At 43.4% G+C, this 26,857-nt stretch overlaps 1 protein-coding gene across 1 annotated transcript in view; it reads left to right on the top strand.

Moving 5' to 3' along the window:
* Window positions 1-26,857, top strand: part of jarid2 (jumonji and AT-rich interaction domain containing 2) — a 55,009-nt gene that overhangs the window by 12,453 nt on the left and 15,699 nt on the right. Inside the window, exons 4-6 of the mRNA XM_022747141.1 lie at window positions 10,290-10,513; window positions 20,207-20,425; window positions 23,762-24,006. Coding sequence (XP_022602862.1) covers window positions 10,290-10,513; window positions 20,207-20,425; window positions 23,762-24,006 — 688 coding nt within the window. The remainder of the gene's footprint in view (window positions 1-10,289; window positions 10,514-20,206; window positions 20,426-23,761; window positions 24,007-26,857) is intronic.

Raw genomic sequence — 26,857 nt, 5'->3', positions numbered from 1 at the left:
CACATAAACAAGCTCAAAGACATCCATGGATTGAGTTTATTAGAAAGCTGCACAGATAATCCAGTGAGTTTTCAGCCAGTCAAACACACCAGCATCTTTGGTTGTGCAGTCAAATGGAGGCTCTGTTTGGGACACCACTAAATACAGAGTCTGTTATTCCAGTACAGTGTAAATGCTCTCTCTCTTTTTTTCTGTCTCCCTCTCTCTCTCCCTCTCCCTCTCAGTGACTCAGCCCTACATGTCAGTCTCCAAAATCTCCTCTAAACTCTCCTCTCATTGTCGCTGCCTCGCTGCGGCTTTATGAAAGCCTTCTGCTCAGCTGAAATGGAAGGGTGAAGGAGTATTAACCATCCATCACAGTGCATAATGTCACTCAGCGCACAAACTGACTCCCATAATCATTGTCAAATACAAGAGTTTAGCACTGTGATTGTAGCACAGATTAGCTGTGTTACAACAGGTTTTTATCATGGTGCTTTTTATGCATAATACAAAAAGAAATTCTTAGTGCTTCAAGGGATTTACTGTACGCTGTTATTTTTGTATCTGGTGCATTTGGGGCTGCCATCCTAAAATCATAAAAGACGTTTTATAGTGTGTATCTTTTATTTTTTAGCTGTAAGAATATCTGCAAGCCAAGGTCAAGTCAAACTTTATTTTATAGCCCAGTGGTTCTCAAACTTTTTCTGGGATGTCATCCTTTGGAAGCCTAAAAAAGTTCATGTCACCCCCCCCACCCGCATGATTTTTATCAGTCATTAACAATGATAAAAGAAGTAACTAATAACAGTGGATCCATGTTGACTTTTATTGAAATAAAGGTCAGCATGATAACATCAGCAATGTTTGTGTGTTTCCCCTACATAAATCATATTCATTCAACACAGTTTCAGTCCATATTTTTTCCATTTGTCATCCATGACAAAGACAGCTCAGTTGATGGTTGTGAAGTGGGGGTGGGTGGGTTCAAAAGTGTAGCAAGAGCTGCTCCACTGCAGAGTGCAGTGACCCATTAGAAAGGTCAGTTTTGTCATTTCAACCTGGGAATCTTCAGCAAATTGGAAACATGCAGATGAGAGATTGATCAGTCAGCCACCCCACCCCCCCACCCCCCCTTTATGTTTGTGAAGAGCCTAGGTCACATGTGCACCTCAGTCTCTGTCCCTGTTCTGATAGCTGCTCCACAGGATACAAAGATCCTTTCAACAGGAACTCATCAAATTAACAGAAAAATCTGAAATCCAAATAGTAGAACAACTTTGAAAATGAATGCTTACTATTCAGTCTACCCATTTTATTTTATCCAAACCACTGCACTCTATCTGTGCCTGATCCTTTGTTTGAGTCACAGACCGCTGTGTCTGCAGCCTCAAGGCCTCATGTGAGTCCACTCAAGGTATCTGAAGGTCTGCATATGGGACACAGGCTTAATTAGGCTGATTGCTAAGAACAAATAGCTCCAACTCTGATGTTTATTGACCCAACCTTGCTGTGGTCAGCCACTCCCATGGGTGATTTAAGGTGGACTGCAAGGTCAGAGGTCATCGGGTGAGCTCCACATGCGTGGTGAAGGGGTGGGGGTTTTGGTCAAATAGCCCCGAGCGGTGGACCTTGACTGCTTAAAAAAAAAAATCCTAAATTTAAGTGCAGTATTTTCTCTTTTCTTTGTGGCCATGAGGGAGATGGAAGAAGATCAAGGAGTACTGTTCAGTTCTTTTTTTTTTTCTTTTTTTTTTACTGCCATGTAATTCATCACAAATTCAAAACCTCTTGCTACATTTGGTGTTTTGAAGTTATTTTGGTGGCATTTAGCTCAAGTGCAGTACCACCTTTTGCACATTAGCATTTTAAAGCAACAAAGGGGACAATGTGTGACTTCCATCTCACCTAATATAGCATTTATATATTCACAGAGATACAACTAAGCTTGATCTATTGTCAAGATGTCTTCTCTCTCCACATCTGCCTATCAGGCCATCTCCCCCTCTCATGGCTTCATAAAAAAAAAAAAAAAAAAAAAAAAAAAACCGGCAGAGTGAAAAGCCAAGGTTATATTTAAATATGCGCTCCGGCCCTGCTGTATCTTTTATCTCAAGTGAATATCAGCCTTATGGTGACTGCTTGAATCATATAGCTGTCACAGCTGAGTTTGGACAGAGACACACACACTATCACACCTCTGAATAACACTGAATCACATTTATCTTGATGTCAAAGGAGAGCAGTTCAGCGCTAAAAACCATATGCTGACCAAATATACAGAAATACTTGGGTATATACATTACTGTCATGTTTATTAAGGCTTGTCATAGTGAACTACTGTGTGTACTATTTTGTCCAATGCGGCGAGTAATAAGTGGGCTTCCATGTGCATATTTGTCCTCATAGCGGCCTCGACTCATGAGTAATGATTGTGTTTATTTGTGTTTGGTGTGCACATGCTGAGTGTGTATGCGACTGGGGTCTATACAGGGGCTGTTTGCATAAGGTGAAGGTCACAGGGTCAGCGGGTCAGTTCACGGCTGTGTCACCCTTCTCCTAAATGCATGGAGACAGAAAAGCAATAAACACATCGAGTAAAGTGAGCGTTCGCTTACGAGTGTTTACACACCAGCAATGCGAGGGTTTGTGTTGGGAAATAAGCTCTGTACAAAAGAGATTTTGCAAGCTCAAGTTGAATGCATCATTCTGCACTTTCAACCCTGATAGTTGCTCCATACAGCATAAGAAGTAACATCTGTAAAGGCCAGCTGATTCATTTTCTTCATTTCATACACGGGCTTGGAGCCCTTTTTTAATTTGGTACGTGTCAAACTAAAAGGTTAGAGTCAGGGTTCCTGGTATATGCAGTACAAGAACAGTTTTTATTTCCTGCTAAAACATAGTAACCTTGGAGCTTTGTCTCGTTCATACACATGCTTTAGCCCACATGGCATCAATTATAGTGTGATCATTGCTTTCAGCATTACATTTTGAAGATTGAAAGATCTTAGGGGCTTAAGAAATTGTGCAAACACACAATTTCTACTCACTCATTTATGTGCTGATGGATTTGATCTGAACAGACTGCCAGACACACGCGTGCACACACACGTAGAAAAAAATAAAGACAGATGAATAGGTAGAGACATTGATTAAACACATACAAATTTTGTTGAAGAATAATCCTTGCATATAAACATTCACTCTTATCTCCATAAACGTGTACATTTAGGTTGCTCTGATCTGGACAAAACGGACTCAAACTCACAAGCGCGCACACACACACACACACACACACACACACACACATACACACACACACACACACACACACACACACACACACACACACACACACACACACACACACACACACACACACACACACACACACACACTCACACACTCACACACACACACACTCTCAAACTCACAGAGCCAGCTGCAGTGAGGTAGTCTTTTATAAAGACCATGTGGGCCATCTGGAGCCAATTAATACAGTCCCTAAGGTACAGACTCTGGATCAGTGCTCTTCTCCTCACACAATAACCTTTACCACTGGAAGGAACACAAAGTCTGACTTGAGTGCAGCCTCATGCCAACATCTATCAAACCTTGGACACACCGTGGACACGCTCGAGGCTCCGCTTGATTCACGTGTGCCATGTTTCTGGAAAATAGTAGCCAGAAATTTGAAATGTCTGACATAGCTTGAGGATCACTCAGACTGGTATTGATGTATTTGCCAGACTCATGGAGCAGTTCAGATTACTGAAACACATTAAAATCATACAAATATACACACTCAAATCTGCTTTGTTTTCGTCTGTGTATTGTATTTGTCTGTCGGTCACAAAGGGTTTATGTAAGTTAAATGCAAAGAGTAATTATTTGGCTGTTGTAATGGCTTTGTTCTGGCCTTGTACACTATCATACTTCCTTGCCAAAGCTTGTTGTTTTTTTTTTTGCTATCTTTCTGTCTTGTTATTTGCCTCTCCGCCCGTCATTCATTCTCTCATTCTCTCTCTCTAGTGGGTTATGTGGATGTTTGGAACGGATTCAATTAAGATACTGAGTTGCTTTCCAATTAACGGTGCATTTTGGACATAGCTGCTGACTGCTTGTATCCAAAGAGCTTCACAGTATTAAGAGTGCAGAGACCCATTAAAGTCAGAGGCTGACACATTTGCACAAATCAACGCAGGGCCCACAAGCTCATGTTCCACTCGCCAGCCTTATCCAAATATCAGGTTTCAGTGGTACAGCAGAGGTCTGAAACCAAAGCACACATAACAGCCAAGGCTTCGCTGTGAATGACCCAGACATCGTCTACAGGGGACATAGTGTACAGTGTGTGACCCTGGGGCCACAGACACACATCATTAAAAGCCCTCTCGCATTTATTGTGTCATTTTACCCAGTAATTCATTAAAGGATTAGCTCTGATGCTTTATTTAGTGAAAGATGGGAAAGTTCCAGGTAAAAATAGAATCTGGCTTTAAGAATTGGCTTCACATTGAATTAAAACCCGAGTATCAGGCTCCAGGTCTAACTTTGGAATCAGAAACAGGTTTGGTATTTGGTGTTGGTTACTTGTGTCAAGCTAGATTTCACACGTTAACCCAAATGCCAAAAACGAACCCGAAATGTTTTCCCAAGCTCGAGCAATTAAAACATCTATCACAGGCTGCTGAGTTCAAGTCTCAACAGTGTTTATGTCTCCTTGCTGTCTCTTCTGCTGTGCTAAATTATATATTGCTTGTACTTGCATGTATTGGACTCCATTCATCAATATTTCATATACGTAAAGAATTGAAAGATGCTGATATGCTGAGCCAGCAGCTTATTCAATAAATCAAACATGCACGGGAGGCGGCTTTTTCAACAATCAGCCCTGCCTAATTGGCATTTAAAGTATTTTCCTTTGCATCTATTATAAGTATTTTATGCACAAATGAGTTGATGTGCTGTTTAATAAATCAGCTGTTGTCAGCTGTACACACGAATGTGCTTAGTCATCTAGTTTCCTGCACCCTGCCGATGTGCTTTGGCTGACAGTAAACTGGTTTAAGGAGCCAGCTGGGGTTGGGGGTTTCTGTTTGTAATGCTCTTCTCCTACGCTGAGGGTTATTGAGTTATTGACTGAGTGTTAAAGAGAAATTCAGTTTTTACTGGCTTTCCTCCACTGACAGGGGTCAGAGTTGTGGAGCAGTTACTAATCAACATCACTGGAGCTGGTAGAGAGTGAAGGCTGTGTCTTGCTCAGTGACACTTCAACAGGGTGGATGCTTACGAACACCCTTGTGGGATAAATCAAGATGACCACATGGAGGAGTCCTGCCATCGCAGCAGTTCCCATGGAAACGGTCGTCACTGGAAAGGTGTTGATAAGATGGAGACTTGAGGACAGGGCTAGAAGTCGCACTGTCTTTGATTGACAGGATCCATGTGCATGTGTGTGCATCTGTGCGTGCATCTGTCCACAGCTGTGCTGTGAGCACAATACATTTTCATTGGCTGTAGCTCATCTTTCTTTCGTCCCGGCCCCTCTGCCTCTTCATCACCAGCTCCACCCCATTTTTCATCTTACTTCATTTTTATATGTTGGAAGTAAATCACAAATGGCCCTTTATCCTCCTCCTTTCTTCTCCTTGCCTTCCTTTCCCAGGATTGCTGGCTGACAGGATTGTCACATTTTCTCACTCTGTCTCTCTCAGAGATAATCAATGCTCTGGCAGCTACGGTGGCATGTGTAATATTAGACATTAGAGCAGCCCTTTGAAGGGTACATGGCTGGGGGGGTAGCAGGAAGGGATGGAGGGAGGAAGGGATGGATGAAAGGTGGATTAGAAAGGGATGAATGGGGACATCCTGTTGTAATCTCTTTGCTTTTTCTACCGCTGTTGGATCTCAGTTTCCTCTCTTCCCTCCCTGTGTCTGTCTGGCTCTCCTCTCATTCTCCTTCAATCAGGGCAATCACTCTAATTTTAACTTACATAAGCCTCACTTTCCTACCGTGGCACCGGACCAATGAGTATTCTATAGCTCAACATGCTTGGGAACATAGTGTCCTCTGGCGCACACACACACACACACACACACACACACACACACACACACACACACACAGGTCAGACAGAGGGCTAAATCTGAGGCTCATGTTACCCTTAGCCTGTAGTGCAGTGGCAGCACTTACAAAAACAGTCATGTCATTGCAAATTGTTCCCATGCTGATTTCTCAATATTTACCTGGTCCTTGGGACTCTGAAGTGTGTGTGTGTGTGTGTGCGTGTGTGCGTGCGTGCGTGCGTGCGTGTGCAGAGCCTGTGCATGCTAGATTTTCTCCTCATCTAAAGTCATGTGGCACACCATTAATAGGCCCCTATTGGCAAAACTTTTGGGACGTATTGTTTGAATCTGTTAAATAAGTGTTAACCATAATTGTTTTCATGCTCTAATTTCCCCGCACCGTTAATAAGGATAACAACACAAATTCTGTTTTGCCACCTGAGTACTGTTTCCAAAGAAGAGAAGTGTCATCTTTAGAATAATTACTTGTCACTGAAGTTGTCGGTTTTCCTAACGTTTTATTCATCTGTTCCCCTGCTTCTGCATTCCCCTGCCAAACTCTTACATCATCACTGAAGCAGATCTGTTTTTATTACATTTTTTATTAGCCCCGTCTCTGCTGTTAGCATACCATTAAAAGGGGGGCAAGCAGATGACAACTGAAGATGCATAATGTAAACAGAATTTAGTCAAATTACTAGAGAATTACCTGTAACTAGAAATGTATTTTCAGTGTTTGTTTGAGTTTGGGAAAGGCCCCCCAGCATATCTCCCATGTTAGTTAATAGGTAACAGATAACGGAGGATTCTCCCTGGAAAACCTAAGGCTCTTGACTGTCTAGACAGGATGTAGTAAGCACATTGCTTTATTAGCTCATCTGTCTCTGTCCTCATTCTTTTGCACAGTTGCTTGTGCTTTATTTCTGTTGTCATACTCTGTTTTTCTTTGTGTGTGTGTGTGTGTGTGTGTGTGTGTGTGTGTGTGTGTGTCAGTTATCCCCTCTGTTTCGCTTTCTTTAAGCAGTTCAATAGGATTCTATTCATCTAAGGCTGAAGCAATAAAACTATCCAGGGTTTGTATTACCACAGAGTTTTTCTTATTTATTTATTTATTTATTTTCTATGAAGAGCCCAGTCTCGCCTCTGCTCACTGTTTAAAAAGTGTTCATAGCTCAGTTTAGTCTGCATCCCTCCCTCCTCTGTGATACTACATTACAGACGATTGAATTTATAGGACGATGGGACGGGGATGGGTGGCTGCACATTTAAACGCTGTATAAGCATAGCAACAGCTGCACACCCATGCATGCATACAGATGTCTACGTAAAGGCATTGCCATACATTTAAAGAACTGCATTACTGTAAAAATACTATTTTCATAAGTGCCGTCTTAAGTATTTCCCCGTGTGTATATATGAGTATGTACATATATATACATACACATACAGCATGCAGTGTCCAAATGCCAAACTGGATGTTGTCACATGTTTGTGGTTACCTTGTGGTTACCAAGCTGTGATTGCATTATCTGTGTATACACTATGTGTCTTTCCTTCTCTCTCTGTTTCCTTCCCCTCTCCTTTGCTTATCTTCCTCTCACACATAATATCTTTCCCAGTCTTATAGTCACGCAAACCTTACTTGCTTTAAAAGTGTATAAATATGTGTTGTGTGTCTTTTGCGTGAGTGTGTATGCAGCGGTGTTTGTATTTGTGCGTATCTGCGTGTACATGTTCAGTCTCTTCAGTCAGACAACAACTAAAGGCCAGCCTAGCAGACACGATGTGGATGTGTGGAAAAAAAAAAAAAATAGTGCTCTACCTCTCACACTTCTCTTGTCCTTTACACTTGTCTCTCTAGCTGTTTATCACACTTCTCTTCTGTAACTAGCATTGAATGGGTTTTGATTTTCACTGGTTCATTCGCTACATTTCCTCAGCTTTTGATCATTTGATCACCCCCCCCCACCCCACCCCCCACCCCTGCTCCCCTGCGTTTGACGTGTCTATAGTCTCGTTCTATGTCCCTTCCTGTCTCTTTAACTTACCACCCTTTACTATTTGATCCTTCATCTAAACCGGTTGGCAACTGTACACACTACAGCTCACTGTATCGCTTATTTGATCCCTTTTTCATTCTTTGGTTGCTCTTCAACTCATTAATTTATGTGCCTTTTTGCTCTATTTTTTCCTTTTAGTTTTCAAACACACACGTCTCGCATGAAGTGGCACCTGCCCCCATTGTGTTGTTTTTCTAGTTGAATAGAACATTATTTGTTCGTAATACCAGGGGAAAACAGTACCTCCTGTGTGTATCTTTTAGCTGAATGTTGGCATGAGGCAGCTTTATAATACCTTATACTCAGTAGAATTATTAAACTATTCACTGTCTCAATTGTTTGGAGGCTAAAACTGTGATTTGTGTGTGCGGAGAGAAAATGTTTTCAGTGATGTGCATGGTGCAAGTTTTTGAAGTTTGGTATCAAAGCCGATTTAGATTTGTGTAAATGCAGACCACTTTTGTGTACTGCTGAATTCCAGCTTATAAACTGCCAAGCTGATCACAGTCGTATGATTTTGTTTACAGAGTGTTTGACTGTAAACAAACTGGGCGTGTGCAAACAGAGATGTGTTCAGTTTTCTCACACCTTGTGCTCAAATGCAACGCTTTGACAATGTGTGTGCAATCATCTCTCAATTTCTCACGTATCGAGCTTACACCCATGTCACGGCAGGAAATTGACACGTTTTGACACCGCACTGTTCTCTCTGATTGAAGCGTAATCGGGGCTCTGCACCTTTCAGTGGCTGCGCCAAATGCATTGTGGGTGTTGTCCAGACATGATCCTATCTTCCCTTACTTCAATCCTGTCCGCGGCAAATTGAGAAATAATACCAGGATATCACATTGCTTCTATTACTACTCCTCAACATTTATAGCGTAACTCACGCACACACAGATGCGCAAACACACACACAGTAGCACTAATCGATTGAGGCCACTTGCTGGTTCATGTGGCATCTGACAAGTCGAAGACTATAATGGTTTGTGTATGTGCGTGCATGTGTCTACATATCGGGGGTGTGTGAGAGTGAATGTCCACACCCAGGTGTGTGTGTGTGTGTGTTGTGTAGGGGGGCGGTGTGACAAGTAAGTCCATCGCTTTCTCTCAGACATCCGCTTCTTTAATATTCTCCTCCGTCCCTCGCCTCCACTGACACACACTGTGAAATAAAGAGAGAAAAGAGGCAAGCAGAGAGAAAAATGAAAGACATCTCAAAGGCTTTGTGGACTGCAGAGGAAAGCAAGCACAACATTGAGGGGGAAAGAGAGAAAGGGGAAATGGTGGAAAGAGAGAAAGAGACGGGAGCAAAAGAGGAAAAGAATGAAGAGATAGGGAGATGTGGAATCTTAAGTTGTTCTCTGGCACTGCGTGGTTGTTTTGGCAGATGGTTCCTGTGTGTTTGGTTATTATCAGCTGCCACTGACGGCTCTGGTTCTGCCTTATAGATGGCTTAATTATCTTTCACTAGAGCTCAACAGGACTAAAATAGCAACTGCTACATGTGTGTGTTTCTGTGCACCTGTAATTTACTCATGTAAATACACGCATTTACATTCAAACACCCACACACACTCGCTGAATGACCATGTCAGCCGGTGAGTGTGTGGGTGCCTGCACATCCAAGTGATCATGATGGGCTCACACTCGAGCCATTCTTCACTACAGGGTAATTGTCTCAGCAATCCACTCCACAGTGAGACAATAGTCATAGGGCCACAGCAATAATAATAAAAAACTATGAGAGAGACTGAGTGTGTGTGTGTATGTGTGTAAAAGTGTGATTTTAATCAGCTGCAGACAACAAGAAGTCTAGGGATTAATGATATCAGCAGCACATGCCTCATACAACACACCAGGTACACAAAGTCTACTGTAATTACACTGGGCTAATATAATAGCAGCTTCTCTGTGTGTGCATTTCAAAATGTATAATAGTATTTTATTATTTGAAATTATTTGTGATTTATTGTACAAATAAGTCCATAGTTGTTTTCATGTGAACATAGAGTATAAAATCTGATGAACTCCATCTGTTATCTGAAGCAGTCACGGCAGTCTTCTTGTCATGGTTGCCCTCACCTATCTGTTGAACGCTGGTACGCTCAGCTGTGATTAAACGCCGCATATCACATTGTTCACACTCTCCCTCCTCGTGTGTTTCCTCCCTCTCAGGCCTCGGCTCCAGGCTCAGAGGAAGTTCGCCCAGTCGCAGCCCAACTCTCCCAGCACTACGCCCGTGAAAGTGGCCGACCCAGGCAGCCTCAACACCGGCCTGGCCACTGTGCCCTCCTCATCCCTCTCGCTGCTCTCCTCTTCATCGCTGTCCTCTTCCATCCAGGACCTGTCCAGGCGCAAGCCCAAGACGGAGGACTTCCTCACCTTCCTCTGCCTCAGAGGTAAGACACTGCAGAGTGGAGCAGATGGAGACATAATTACATGCACACCTACGAGCAGCAGTAGAGCTGGAGGGGTGTTGTTGAACAAGAAAGCAGCCGACATGTCTTGTTCTAATATTAGAGGGTTTTTATACAGGTCTCTGCTACATATTACCTCTGAGGCTGGACAACATTCTGCTACTGTTTAGCTGTCTTCGGATAGGTCTGCAACATTTAACTGTCTAATAGCAAGCGTATGAACACACCCAGTAACTGCCAAATATCTGAATGAAGCATTCCCAAGACCTGTCATACGGTATGTGCAGCTCAGTGCTGACGTTTTGGTTACTCTGAAATGAATTATCTCATGTAAACATCTAAAGGGAAACCTGAAGTGTGGTTTAACACTTTGCCCTGCTCTTTATTTTAGACACCGAACACATACACACAAAGATACACACATGAGCAGTTCAAGAGTACAGATAATAGGTTCTGTTAAGTCAGGTTTTAATCACGTACTGCCTGCACATACACACAGACAAAACCGCATATACATACTACAAATATCTGTGCAGTTGCCCAAGGCTAAGGTTATCCTGCATTTCATCAGCTTACACATCTCCCCCTCATACCTTTCAACAACTATCTGTCTCTTTAACACCCTGCCTATCACCTTCTACCACAGCAGCTGTTTGTGCATAGAGGACTCGCACAGTCACACACACTACACTGCAAACACCACACAGGTTCATCGACACTATGTAGCACCTTTGATGTCAAATGAACTGTAAAAGCCATGGCAGGACAATTAGCAGTTTGGTGTGCATGTGTTTGCACGTGTGTGTGTGTGTGTGTGTGTGTGTGTGTGTGTGTGCGTGCGTGCGTGCGTGCGTGCGTGCCACAGACAGCAGCATTGTTTATTGGTGTCTTAACAGGGAAAACTATTTAGGTTACATGCAGATGCTATCACACTCCCAAATAAACTGCCTGTGCGCATTAGGTCAAATTAACTCGTCAATTTAAATAGTCCTTTTTATTGTGAAGGAATATGAGAACATGAAAGAAGAGGGAGTGTCATATTCAAGGCCTGAATAATAATAAAAAAATAAAATAAAAAAAAAAACATATATGGCAATTTTCTCAAACAACCTTGGCTCTGACTTCTCTCTGCTATCTCCGTGTTATCCTTTGCTGAATATCCCGCTCACCTTTTTTCTTTAACATACCCTTGCAACCAGAATTAACTCATTTGGAAGACAAAACCCCCCGCTTCAGATTAATTTACTGTTATCATTATTAACCTCTGCCCATTTCACAAAGTAGGCTAAAGATTCAGAAGAGGCGAATTTAGATTCAAGTCTGTTGGGACGTGATGGCTATACGTTGCTGCTCTGATGAGAATACTCCCATTATGGAATGTCATTTTAACCTTACAGGGCTCATTCAGGAACATATAATTGGAGGTTGCTAAAAGTGACTGAAGCCGTCGGTGAGAGGGGCTTTGATTTGCATATATAGGCCAAGATGTTACATAGGCTAAGGATATAATGTACCATCTTCTTTGAAGTTGAGATTATTCTAAGCTCTGGGTGCTAAACTAACCCCACCCCTTATATGTGGAGTGGTAGACTAATGAGGTGCAGGTGGCTGGTCCTGACTCAGTTTTGCTGCTTTCTCTCTTTATAATTAAGGTGAGGACTGGTGCTTTGCAAGCTGATTTCTAGGCCTTGTGTGTGCAAACTCTGCTGTACTACGCTGCTAATGCTAATTTTAGAGCTAGGCTGCTAAGCTAACGATTGAATGGTTTTCCACTGGGCTTTTTCCACTCTGCCGCTCCCTGCTTTACTGCTGTATTTATAGACCCAGTTTAGCTCTGTGTGTATATGCATAATGTGTGTGTGTGTGTGTGTGTGTGTGTCCTATCCATGCTGTGAGGATGACATTTTCCTGTGCGGGCTTCTTCTGCTCTGTTTTTCCCCTTGGCCTCTCATATGACCCATATGCTGGGACCCTTACCAAGATAGGGACATGGGAGAATGTCAGCAGAGCCCTTGAGGTTGTGTGTGTGTGTGTGTGTGTGTGTGTGTGTGTGTGTGTGTATCCAAGCGTGTGCATGAGTGAAAATCCATGCTCACCACTGATGTTGCCCGTTCCTGCTTATCTCCTGTGTGCCCTGCCATCGTGAGCGTGCGTGTTAGTGTGTCCGTGTGTACCTGCACCCCGCACTCAGCATCCAGGGTGTATGACGTGACACAGCCTATGAGGATATCTGTGTTACCCTGTTTAATCTTTTCAAAGCGACTCAAGTCTTTGATATCGTCTGAACGCCCCCCCCCCCCCCCCCCCACAAATCCCCTTTAGGATTCTGATACATGTCTCTGGTGATCTGACCACCACACACATTAGGCTCCTTCATGTCTGCTCCCAAAATGCCTCTGACAGATTTGCTAGCTGTGTTATGGAAATCTCAAATCCATTATCCCTGTAATTCTCTTTCTTTTTCAATTTGATTTAGACTTATGTTTTTGAAGTTTATAACGGGGGCCTTTAGCACCATTTCCAGCCTGAAGCCCCGTCAGTGGAGATTTCTGGGATTCATCTTGGGGTCAAACGTTCACAGTGTGTAAACACACACCCCACACACCCACTGCAGTATTTGCTTATCTTATCTGATAAACATTACGCATCCACCCCAAAGGCTTCTATCCATCACTCATTCTGACAGCGACATAAAAGTAGTTAGAACATGAAGGATTTGAAGCGATAAAGTGAGCAACAAAAAGAGAAACAAATGTTGTTCTAATGGAGCCTTTGTGTCCCTCAGTGTTGTGAAATTACAGCAACCCAATTCAAGCTTGTAAATGATGGCATTTTATTCTTTTGGGATTTGTTTCTCCATGATAATGGATTGGCTGGCTGCTGGTGGTGGTGGTAGTATTGTTGCTGTATCTGCGGAAAAGTTATTTTTAATTCCTCCAGGGGGGAGCAGGGGTGCCAAATTATTCTGATGCAACGTGGGAGTAACTGGACAGAGAAGTGAAAAACAAGATTCCTGTCTTACTGTATAGAAGGATGCACAGCATGTATGCTCACCACCCACACTGTCTAGGGCCTATATTCTGTATTTATCTCACTGCTCATCTCTCTCTCCTGCAAACACACACACACACACGCACGCACACACTCACACACAAGCCAGAGTGCTCATCCCTTGCCTGTGTTCTCAGATTGGTGTTTATGTGTGGTCCAGGCCTGTAGTTGGGCTGTTTATATCCATGGAGAAAGCCATTTGGGTGGTAGCCAGACAGTCTGCCTCTGGCCCTGTCTGCCTCTGGTAACCTACAGGGTGTAGTGCCGCTGCTGCCAGGGCGGGGGCAGCACTGAGAGGAGCGGAGTGAAGCAGTGGGATAGATTCAGATTATGTGCCTGCTCCGCGTCGTGTTCGTCATTCCAGGGGTTTCGTTTCAAATTAAGACGACCTACTAATTACATTGAAAGCCCAAGTTATTAAGGAATGATTGTTGTCATGGAGGTAAACAGTTTATTGGTTGTTTTCTGACCTTTTCTAACCTTCACTTAATATTTTAACAAGTATCTCAAAAATATTTACACACACATGCACACACTCCTACACACGCACAGTATACACATTGACATAGATGAGATAAGAATAGATTAGGGAGTAAATAAACAACTGTCTGCACACACTCTGGAAACGAGTCTCTTACATAAGACTCATTTCCAGGAGTGTGATTTTTTTTTTTTTTTTTTTCCTGTGATTTTGTGGCTATGTGTCAGTGTGCCAGTGTACATGTGCACCACTGCTGTTTTCACCTCTTTACCCTCTGGGCCTTCTTCCATGCCCGCCAGCACCAGTGTGGTGCCTCTCTCTCTCTCTCTCTCTCTCTCTCTCCCTTTCTCTGTCTCTCTCTCTCTTGGGTTCAGCGAGGCCGGCGTCTTTGCTCTGCTTACATAACCCCAAGGCTGTGACCTAGTGAACCAAAGACCTCAGAATCCGAGTACGTGATTACACGTGTGAGACAAATGTGGAATTAAGGGAATTATGTTTGGGACCTCTTATCTTTGTCGCTGGATTGTTAAATCTGATTTTGTTTGATGGTATTTTTATTCTCTGAGAATCTCGCTTAACTAGAAACACATTCTCACTCCTGGGAATAGATTTTCGAGTCCAACAGCTACTCGTGTGTCTCTCAAGTGTGTTGCTGCTGTGACAACTGAATTTCCCTTAGGGATAAGGTACTTTTCTCTCCCTCTAATGTATGCCTGCCGTTTGATTAAAATCCTAGAAACTGTTTGTGTGGAGCTGTGACTTCCTTGTCACAGACGATGCTGTGCAGAAGCTGGTAATGCAACACCGACGGATTCTGCATTCTCCTCCAAGAGCAGAGCCGCTGTTTGTGGGGTTAATGGTTTCGCTGACATCTAGGAATGTCAATTGGAGGCGTAATCCCTCTCTTAGTCTCTCTCTCTCTGTTTCTCCTCTAAGAGACTGATGAAGAGTTTTGGCAGAGCTTAGCTGTAGGAGATAACTTTTCCTCTCCATGCCAGAAAACCTACATTTGTCTGACCTTCTCTTAAAAACAGGCCTCCCGCTTCCTGTGCGCACATGCGGCATTTTGTTCTAAGTCAGCACGTCCATATGTCCCCATGGCAGCTAAACCCTCTTGATTGACTATTTAAATTGTCCTCATTGTTTCAGTTCCAGTTAAGGGGACAAAAGAAGGGTAGCCAGAGAATGGGGGGTTTGTAATTATGCCCCCCCACCCACCCAAAGCCCCGTTAAAAATGACAATCCTAATAGACTCTTTCAGACCTAATTATGATTTGTCTGCGGTTGGAATGAGGTGGATGAAAAGCCGGTGTAATTGGGGGATTGGGCTCAAGCCCTGTTGGAGATCTTGGAGAAGGACTGAGTTGTGTTTTTTTTTTTTTTCACCATATGCTTGTGTATGTATGTGTATTCTTGTGTGTGTTTTGTAGGAGCTGATGGATTCAGGGTCTCTGTGCCAGAGATGGGTTCTGTAAATCTCTGGTATTGGCCCCGGAAGTATTGCTGCCACTCCTGTAGTCGGAATGCAAGTGGTCAGTATTTGACCACTAGATGTGTTCGACAGGCTCGCTCTGTGTGTGTCCGTCTTTCTTTGTCTCCTCTCTCTTCTCTCTCTCGTTAGGTCTTTGTCATGTAGCATTCTGCAGCTTCAAAAAACACTGTTTCTTTCTGTGTCTCCTCTTTTCTTCTCTCTTTCACACTTTATTGCAAACCTCTTTTCAGTTTACTCCATATGAACGCTTTTATTGCCAAACTTCTTCGGACCTTATATTGAATGCATTTAATCCTAAACCCCCAACCTTACCTTGGATGGATGAAAGTACTGTAAAGGCGCACACACTTCCTCCTGCTGTGTTTGTACATTTTCACTTATATCATATCCACCACCCCTGCAGCCGTCAAACAAACACCCAGTCCTCCCTCCCTTTCTGCCCCTGGGTCCCCCTGAGGTCTGTTTGCCATTGGCCCGCTGACCCCTGTTCAGGGCAGTAAATTACAGCCATTTAGCTAATGAAGCGAGTCATTAGAAGCTGATTGGGCCAGTGTGTGTGCCGCCTCGGTGTGTTTGTTTGGTCTAAGAGAGGAGCGTTTGCTCTGTCGCCAAGATAAACGAGGTGTCTCTGTTGTTCCTGTGTTTGTGCGTCTTTAGGTGCATGTGTGTGGCTTTTTGCATATGTTGATGTGTGTGTGTGTGTGTGTGTGTGTGTGTGTGTGTGTGTGTGTGTGTGTGTGTGCATGTGCGTGTTTGTCACCCAACCCTAAAGGCCTGATCCACTGATTAAAAGCCAGAAAATTAGACTTTGCTACAAAAAGTCACTGCTACGTGGGCTCAGCTACTTATGATTGTCTGAATCCTACTTCAGCTGCTGTATGCCAAGAAACTACAACAAAAACACACGCTGGACTCGTGTTTTCAGAGCTTCTTACTTACCAGAAGCAGTGGGAGAATCTATCCCCGCCTGCAGAGAAACAGCGCGTACCACGCGGGTTACTGTGGATTATGTAAAAGCCATATTTCACTGTTCTCCAACAGTTACTTTTCGCCCTATAGACCTCCGTTAGAAGTTAAAGAGAGCAGGTAAAACTCCATTAATATCTGTTCAGGGAATCTGCTGCCACTACAGATTTTCCTCTCTCCAGCTCTCTGAGGAGATAATTAGAAACTGGCAGAGCTGCTGTGTGAAAACTGTGATCCAAGGCACAACAAGACTTATTATTTCCAGGCTCTACTTTTTAGTGTTTGGAAAGCTTTGATATGAGTATGATATTTAAACTAAGCTTGCAAAATAAATGTGGAGTGACATGTGGTAACCACAGGTCCCCCGACTGGCCAGTAATTGTTGTTAGTGCACTGTTCAAAGATGTAGTTAAAGAAAAGAATGTTGGAATAATGATTTCAATATGCTTATGTTCTCATCACAGAGGGAGAAAATAATCTGTCACATCAACATCATTTAGGAAGTTGATTTACAGCAGTTTGTTGGTACAGAAAGAACTGGGATTTCTAGCTTTTGTGCAACTGTGTTGTCTTACAGACTATTTTTATTCTGCAGTGTAGGCTTATCTAAAGGAGACTGCTTCAGGATTCAACAGTACTCCGGTGTGTGTGGTGCAGGTTAGCAGCAGCTAAGCCTTGCACCACGTCTTCTCCTTTGTCATTAGAAAGCCCAGGCTTAGTCAGGGTGTCATTTAAGTACTGAGTGTATCTTAAACACACTTACACACAAATGTTTAGTGTATCCAAGCCAAGCTCTTTGTTGCAGATGTGTTTGGGTGAGCGTGTGTGTGTGTGTGTGTGTGTGTGTGTGTGTGTGTGTGTGTGTGTGTGTGTCACATTTACGCAGATATTGATTACACAAGGCTGGTTACTAAACAGTTACTCAGCCCTTAGCAGCTTCGGTGCACGGTTGCATAATTTTGACTGATGACCTAATGAGAGAGCATATTCCCTTCAATCTAAATCCTGTTGTCCAAATAGACACCTCGTGATTGACTTGTGTAGTTTTGCTGCTAATTTCTGGCTTGTTCTAATATATACAAGATGTATCCCTCATATAATTCTATTAGAAAATTGAATTATTTTGGTGTCCCGATGCTTGTGTTATCTTTACATTTTAATTAGGGCCACTTAATAATGTATTGAATGTGTAAAATCTAAGATAAGTATTCAGCACCCTCCATAACAAGTGCGCTAATTAAATAATTGCCCTGGCTAATTCCTAATTCGCTCTGTGTGATTTTAAGTACTCTGTGTAGCTTAATGCAGGCTAGCTGAATTCAGCCTGTTTTTTTTTTTTTTTTTTTAGAAGCTTAGCATTATTTTAATTGACATATAATCACACATTGCTTCCCATTAATGCCCTTTAAACACTGTGCACCCTAAAAGGGTAATAAAAACCACAGTAGTTGCTCATTTCATGCTATTGATTTAGTCATAAAGGACTCACAACTTCATAAAATCCAGTGTTTCCTGCTCATAAACAGACCAGATTTAATCAAAGCTATGAGGGTGTTGCATAACCGCACGTTTTTGTCAACTCACAGTCATAGACACACAGTCATAGAAAATTTCAAATCCTAATTGTAGAATTGTAGATCTGTTCAGACCTTTTGTTAGTTGCTCAAGGTCACACGCAGTTGCGTTCATATACACAGCCCTTCACTTAGCTTTCAGCAGTACATGGCTAACAATAAAGAATAGTTTGTGGTGCCCATACTTCATGTAAGTAGGGAGGGCTCATGGTAGCAGAATGTGTGTCCTCCTCCTTCTTCATACTGTCCATGTTCACTGTGAGAGACAAGGGAGAAATCTGTTGTTTGATGCATAAACTCATTCCAGCCTTCAGCCAAAGACAGTACCATGCTTTGGAATTACAAGTTTATTCATTCAGGTATTTTTCTGAATTCTTTAATGCTGATTTTTCATTTTATACTATAAAAACTCACAATCAGTAGTAAGTCAAAGGAAATGGACACACAGATGTTGTTACGTACCGAGACAGTTTATGGAGTGCGTAGCCTGCTGATTTTCTTCTTGCGATCAGAGATGGGACGCTCCACTTAGTTGTCAATTCACAAGCTATCAGAACAGTTCATTAGTGGCAATGGACCGCACAGTGCTTTAATGATTTTTTTTTTGTGATGTTTCTGGAAGCACACTGGCACATGATACAGTAAAAGTGATTTACAACTCAGCCCATGTCTATATATTTTTATATTTCTGTCCAAACACTTGGTGCCAGGCACTACTGCTGCTCACCACAAGGCTGCCTTATTTTTTTACTTTATATTTTATTTTATTTTTTTTAGTCCTGCATCTGTATGACTGGAGCAGCTGTTTGCACACTGATTTACGAGTGCAACATTATGAGATTTAATAACATAGCTTTGGGCTTTATGACCTTTTATGAGTGTGAGTGTGTGTCTACATTCAGCTAGCTGAGGTAACATTATAGGCTATCCACTGCCAAACACCATTTGCCTCCTTCCAGCATGTATTGAGTTAGATTTCTCAGAGATGACAATGAAAGTGATTGAGTGTGACAGAAAGAGGAAAGAGAGAGAACGTCAGTTTTCTTCTCCAATAGGGGGAGAGATTGACAGTAATCCTGTTTTGGAAGAGTGAAAGCGACAGATTTGGGATTAGCTCAGCAGTGAGAGAGAGAGAGAGAGAGAGAGCGACTATTTGGTTTCTAAAGTAACTCTTTTACAGAGTTAGCTATTTGAGCACATGTACAGTATATACGTCTCAATAAAACTGTCAACATCGAGCGTCTCTGTGGGAAGATGACTTGTTATATGCTCCTAATGCTCTGGCTTCAGTTGTAGCTATCAGAATGTGTTACAAGTCATCACCTCCCTCTCCCTCTGCACCAGTGATCTTGCTAGAAGCGGCACCGCTAACACTAATGTCTTGCAGCGACATTTACAAAACATTGCAACAAGAAACCAAAAACAGGATAAGGGATGTGGATAATGGATAAGATGATAAACACCAGGAACAAAGATCAAGGTCAGGTGATAAATGATATTTCCATAGATGCAGCTTATCAGTGTGAGATTTCAGGAGCTGACGGAGGTTTGGCCTGATTCACGCAAAGTGCAAAATGCTTGTTGTAAAGTAAAACTGCCATGGCTTTGCAAATCATTCAAACATTGTGCCATTGTATATGTTTATGCGTTTTTAGTGTGTGAGCGGGTGCAACAATGGCGCAGCAATGTGCAGAGCAGTTTACACAGCATCAATAGGCCACCAGCTGGGATAATAACAGATGAGAAAAAACCAAAAATAAAAAAAAAAAAAACAGCAGCTCAATCACCATCATTCACAAACCCTTCAGCAACTTCTATTTTCTACATAATTTTTTCGCCACTTACATATTGATGTTGATTCATCTGTAATGTCTGACATTAGAATGGAAAAAAGAGATTTTTTTTCCCCCATACATGCACAACTGGGGGTCTCAAAAAAGGTGTATTGTGTTCAAATAGGATAATATCTCATATTGAGTTCACCTGTAATTTTTCCTTTTCTTTTCATTTCCCTCCCTCCTTTCTCCTCCCCCAACTTACCGCTTCATTATTCATCTCCATCCACGTGTCCCTTTCTCCTCCTTTCCTCCTTTCCTCCTCTCTGCACTCAGGTTCATCGGCCCTGCCCAGCAACATGGCCTACTTCGGAAGCTCCCAGGAGGAGGAGGACCTGGAGGAGGAGGACGAGGAGGAGGAGGAGGAGGTGAGGAACGGCGGTGGTATCCACTCTCACGGCGGGGGAAGCAGCAGCCAAGCCTCGGCCTCCTCCTCCTGCCATTCGACACCTCGCAAGGGCAAGCTCCCCGCCAGGCAGCCGCTCAATGGGCATGGTAAGGAACAGGACCAGAGCTCGGAACAAAGCATGTCATATTTTTTTTATTACTAACACACTTCTCCTGTCCTCACACACTGGACAAGGGAATGGTTTCAGTTGATCTAATGCACCACAGACATACTGCCAGAGTTTACTGTCTGAGGAGAAGGATGGAGGAGTTGGCGAGAAAGAGAAAAATAGAAGAGAGGAGGTGCAAGAGTTGGGGGATGAAAGTGAGGGAAGAAGGAGGAAAAGATAGATGGATGGATGAAGAAGGATATGAGAGCGAAAAGAAGAAGAGGATGAATGAAGGATGAAGCACCAGGAGAACAAGGAGGAATGGAAAGATCCGCTGTGGAAACAGATTCGGAGAGAGTGAAAGATGGAGAAAAACTCGGGCTAAATGGGAACATAGAATGAGCTGTGAGACAGAAGACAGAGTAGTAGTCCCTTTCCGTGTGTGTGTGTGTGTGTGTGTGTGTGTGTGTGAGAGAGAGAGAGAGAGAGAGAGAGAGAGAAAAACACACAGAGAGCAATTTTAAGTTTGCCCTCTTGTTTTCCACTGCGGAGACGGGGTAAGTCACATGGGATAGCAGGGCAGCTCATCGACTCTTTCCACCCCAATTAACACTTAGCTCGCTAAGCCCTAACAAGGTGTTTATGCACACACTGCAACAGCTGGCCGGGGCCCTCCGCTCACACACACACACACACACACACACACACACACATCACCACACACACACACACACACACACAATGCAGTGACGGCATATGTACACCCCTTGGGGCACATAGACATTCGGATGAATACACATACACACACTCGTGCACAACATCTAGGAAATAGCATGCATGCAACTGAGCCTATGAGAACAGAGTCGCACACCGAGGACTATAAAAACAAGCACGCCTCAGAAATGTTACCTGTTGTACAGCAAAATGACACAAATAATCTTACTTCACAGGCAGAAAATCATTCAGTCTATTCAGTTGATGATATAAATTGATAAGATGGAGATTTGCGTATAAAACAAGTTTATTCAGTAGAATCCAAAATAGTTCTCCTGTGTCCCATTTTTATTTACAGTGGCACATCATGTGTGTCTGATATCCATCTTGTAGTATTGAATCCACAGTTTTTCTACAGAGCTTTAGAGAAACGATTTTAACCTCCCTCCCCGGCAGACTTTAGAGACACACAATCCTTCCGGCCAGGCGTTTCCCCGTGAAACAAGGGCTGGATTTCACAGTTCCTCCTTGCCGCCCTCCCTGACTCCCTCTCTCCCTCCTCAGTCAGTAGAATCACCGCCAGAAAGGTTCAAAAGGTGAACGCTTTGCTCAGCTTTTTCCTCTGTCATCCTCTCAAGTGGAATGTGGAGGAGGAGAGAAACGGGCGGGATTAAGAGAGAAAGACAGAGAGAGGTCCATAGATTTGCTTGCATTGAACTCTCAGAGAACTGTGCTCTGCCTTTGTGTAAGTTCATCAGCGAGTGCTTGCCCCCCCCCCCCAACACACACACACACAGAGTTGCATATACTTGTCTCTCATTCTCACATGAACATCTGTAGCTGCAGCTCAAAACACAGACTGTACATTTGCACATTTCTGTATAAGGAGGACAAACAGTAGGACAGTGAAACCTGTTTGAACAAATCCAGGCTTGTTGTGTGCATGCGGACAGCTTATTCTCCCTTCTTATCTCGTATACCAACACTGTTTGCAAAGCAGCTTGGCGCCTTCACCGTGATATGCTAAATAAATAGATAAGAGGGAAATAAGCTGATATACTTTGTAGGGGACAATAAGAGATGAGGGGGTTAAGGACACAGGAACGGACGTTTGTGTACATACGTAGGTGTGTGCACACACAGTCAAGACTGGGTCATTGCTTCAGTGTTGAGACAGTGTTTATACTGTGTTGGATATCAGGCACACACACACACACACACACACCTTAGTACATTTTGCGGTATTAAGATTGGTGTCAAACGTGACACTTTAATATGCAGCTTGGGCCGCTCTCTCCAGCAGGAGCCGGGTTATATGGGCTCTTAGGGAGGGGGAGGAGAGGGGAGTGGGAATGGGAACAGTTGAGGGAAAGGAGAAATAGAATTAGTGAAGGAGAGAGAAACATCTTATTCTGGGAGGTAAAGAGAGACGGGAAGGGCCCTACATTGTAGGCCATTCATCAGCGCTCCACATTCTCTCCACTTCTCTCTCTCTCTCTCTCGGCCATGTGCCATGTTGACATAGCTAAATTAAACAGCTTTTATTGGGCTCCGTTTCTTGCTTAGCTCACTTCTCAAAATGTCAGGTTTTCTCTCATTTTTTATTGAGGCAGGGGCCCCAGAGGCTCGCAGACGCTTACTTCTGGTGGTGGGTCCACTTTCCCATTCACGTGAATGAATAACGCACACATCCAAACTTTTGCAGACAGAATCATTCACTGATGCTCAAAAATACATATGCAGATCGTCTAACACACTTCTTGCTTTTCAAAGTATACTGTATATGCTGTGTACTGTAAATGCTCTGTGTGTTTGTGCCGTTGCCTCCTGTCATTCTTTCCACACAGCCTGTTGCCTGTTGATATTAAAATGCCACGAAAACTTCAGATTGACCCTCGTAAAAAGCTGAAGAGAGAGCTATTGAAATGTGTATGTTAATTGCCCCGCTCCTGTTCGACTCGTTTAGCATCATCCCCGGGGGCTGGTGTAGTCTGCGTCCATTTTGAACAGGTTCATTGACATGTAGTATAAAGACGTTTTCATGCACACCTTAAATCATGCATATTTCACTGATTGGGGGCTATATGTTAGCCAAAAGCCTGTCACTCCAATGTTTGTGCGGGCTTTTCCACTTGATGGTTGTGGTTTGGTGCCAGGAGTGTATAAGCCATTCTGCACTACAGGACTGCATTGGCATAGGTAGACGGTAGCCTGAAAAAGCATAGTATATGTCCTTTTAAGGGTATTTATGTCCTGGTGCCTAATAGGAACTTTCCACAGTGTCTTATTTTCTTTACAGTGGCTTATTTTCATTTATTTATTTTTGACCAGTTGTAAATATAAAGATTTTAATGAGAAGTTGCATAACTTGTAAAAATGTAATGAATAAGTATAAGTTTATATACATTCCTGAATTTTAACAGTGAATCATGCAAAGCTTTGCAGCAAAGCTAAGAGGGCGCCCAAGGTCTTTCCATGGTGTTCACACTGAATACATGCTGGATTCATATACTGAGAGAGGTTTTTCTACACAACTAGTATCATCTTTAACCCCCCCGCCCCATTAATTCAAAATCACAAAAGCAACACAATTTATTCTTGTGTTTCCCTCCCCCTCCAGTGTTCAACAGTCACGGCAAAGCAGGGACCAGGGAGAGTCCGAGGCCCAAGGCGGGAACCCACGGCAGGGATGCGCCTGCCCCGCCACTGCCACCTCCTCCACCTCCACCGCCGCCCCTCCTGAGGGAGCGCAGTGAGCGGGCGGAGGCACGGGAGCACGTGAGGGAGCAGCAGGCCATGGCCAGCGGTCGAGGCTCAGCCAACGGGCTGCCACCGAGGAGAGCTGCTGAGGAGCTACGCAAGCAGGTACTGTAACTGTAACTGTGGAATTTAGGGACGGGATAGTTGAAGGAGGAGTCGGATGACCACAAACAGTCTCTTGCAAGTCTAATGACGAGGCTGGTTCATTCACACAGAATCAGCAGAATCAGAGAGCATCAGCTGTTTCTTTATTTGTCTTCTTGTTGCCACCATATATGGACACTGTAAACCATCCTAGACTTCAGCCAAGACAAGTTTCCTAGACTCCCGGTCATCTACCCACATCATCCTTACATTCCTTCAAACATGAGAGCCCGATGACCTTCTTGGAAACTCTTGTCCTTTGTGCTTGTGTAACATTCATGAAGGGAAAACCACATGCCATCAAGTACCCAATACTCGACTAGAGTATTGACTGAATATCACACAGAAAGGAAAAGAGAAAGAGTGAAAGTATTTCCAGGGCTTTTAAAATGTGATGGTAGCATGCTGATATGAGGACATTTCTATGGCAGGTAAATGGTTTGCATTCGCTGTGTTATGTGATACCCAACAATATTCTGCATTAACAAGCTTGAGGTGCAGCTTGCATATTTGGCTATTATGCCCCCCCCCCTTTGACTCCTCTTTTCATTTACCCATCTGCCGCATCTTCTTTTTTTCTCTTCCTCTCAATAATTTCTTCTAACTACCCCTGTGCCTTTCTTGTCTCCCTCCGACACTTCCTTTTCATTGCTCATTACCTCCTCTCCCTTGCTTTCTCCATGTTCTCCCTTTTACTTTTCCTCTCTTTGTGCTGCTCCTATCTTCATGTCCTCTCGTCTCGTCTCCTCTCCTCTCCTCTCCTCTCCTCCCCTCCATCGTGTCTGAGAGAGTAATGATTGTGTTTTGGCCTGCCGTGACTGCAGCTATATTTAGTAGTGCTGGCTAGGGGCTGTGAAAGCCTGCCTCCCTCTATGGTACTTAGCAGGTTTCAAGGAACCCCACAAAGTAAAAGAAGAGGAGGCGAAGGAAGAGAATGGGTAGAGGTGGCTTTAGTCAGGAAACAGGCCGTCTTATGATCACATAATCAGACGCGATTGTCTCCTGAGGCAACATGTTTCTTTCTGTCTTTTTCTCTCTTATAATCTGTCTCCCACTTTGGCTCCTGCTCTGTCTTCTCGTCCATTCCCTCCCCTGCCTCTTGGTTCTTATTGAATGCCAACCTCCAGGCGGTGTTGTTGTTGTTGTTGTTGTTGTTGTTGTTGTTGTTGTTGTTGTTGTTGTTGTTGTTGTTGATGTTGTAGTAATGTTCTGCTGCTGGTGCAGACTCAGGCATGTGTTTCAGGTTTTTAAAGTGGCTGGAATTGTCCAGTAAAAACCAACAATGAATCTCAATGAGAGCGACTTGCCTGCCAAGACAAACTTCGGCCTCGCTTACTCGCTCGTCTTTGTTCTGCGTCTCGTCCTCTCCGCTCTCTCGCTTTCTTTCTCAATTCACTGTTGGCACCCTGTGTGATTCTTTTGACTCCTCTCATACTGTGCATTTTGTTTTTCCTCCTGCACTCTCATTCCACCTTTCTTCTCTCTTTATATCTCCAGCTCTCTCGGTCTCATTCATTTTCTCTTCATGCTCCACTCTCTCTCTCTCTCTCTCTGTCGCTCTCTCTGTTCCGGTGTCAAACAGACGGATCTTGCCCTTGACAACATGGCTCCAATCATTTGGAAGGATTAGTGCTTTTTTTTTTTTTTTTCTCTTGCTCTCCGTCCAATTAGCATGAACAGTATGTGTGTTAACCATGTGTGTTCAAGACGAGCGCGCACACACACACACACACACACACACACACACACACTTATACACACGACCAACTGTGAAAATACAGGCTAAGCCATATAAAAGGTTAAGTGATTATGTAGCCGTAAAACGAACTACGAGTTCTGTGTGTAAAACCGAAGGGTAAAGGCATTATCATAATTCAATTCACTGTGATTCAGCTCTCCCTAATTTAATAGTGGCTTGTATCAACAAAATACATGTGCCGTAACAGGACCTTTTTATAAAACAATATGATTCTAGCCATTTTAATTAAATAACAAAAGTGGGGATGTCAGCAAAGCAGCTGCACGCAGCGGCAAGCGCAGGTGGGGTGTGCAGGGCCAAACCATTTAGCCGACTCGGCATCATTTGAAAAGGACTCTGCACTTTCTTCTTTAGTTGTTTGTCCTCAGACATCATCAATTAACCTCCCCTGTGCTATTACAACATGTACAAACTTACAACAGATGACAGCTTTGCTACTGTATGTAGATCTCTCCCTGTAAGTTCATATAAGGGTTTTTTTTTATTAGTGCTAGGCTATAGTGACCTTTCTCTAGCTGCTTAAAAGTCAACCTGCCCAGGGCTGCATCACATCGCGCCCCTAATAAGACAGCAGAGGGGAAAGAGGGCTTAAGCCGGATTTATGTCTCGTGGTCGAGGTGTTCCGCCAGTCGCGCCGTAAATGAGTGTGGCGTAGGAATTGATTTATAGTTCAGCATAGGATTTAACCCACTGATTGTCATCGCACCACAGTAACACATGATGGATGCGCTGGATGCTATCAAACTGTGGAATGCATTCATTATAGACCCAAACTTATGGTGGTTACAGTATTTCTTGCTCCCGGTGATAGAGGCAGTCATGGTCACGGTGAAGAGAGGGTTTACTCTGCTAGCGCTTTTGGTCATTTTTTTCAGCTTTCATCTCTTTCTCTTCACTGTCAGTATTCTCTGCCAGCATCAGAGACATCCTGAACAAAGAAGCCAAAGCTGACCAATCACAGCGAGCACCCACGTGGTATCTCTGTTGTCCTGATGTGTAGTTACACTTTTAAGGAGGTGCTTGTGAGAACCATTGGTAGCTCCGCTGGAGCAA

This window comes from Seriola dumerili, unplaced genomic scaffold (genome assembly GCF_002260705.1).
Source record: "Seriola dumerili isolate Sdu_G_001 unplaced genomic scaffold, Sdu_1.0 BDQW01000110.1, whole genome shotgun sequence".
In the NCBI taxonomy this organism is placed as follows: domain Eukaryota; kingdom Metazoa; phylum Chordata; class Actinopteri; order Carangiformes; family Carangidae; genus Seriola; species Seriola dumerili.
The sequence above is the reverse complement of the archived record's forward strand: the minus strand, read 5'-3'. Positions and strand labels throughout refer to the sequence as shown.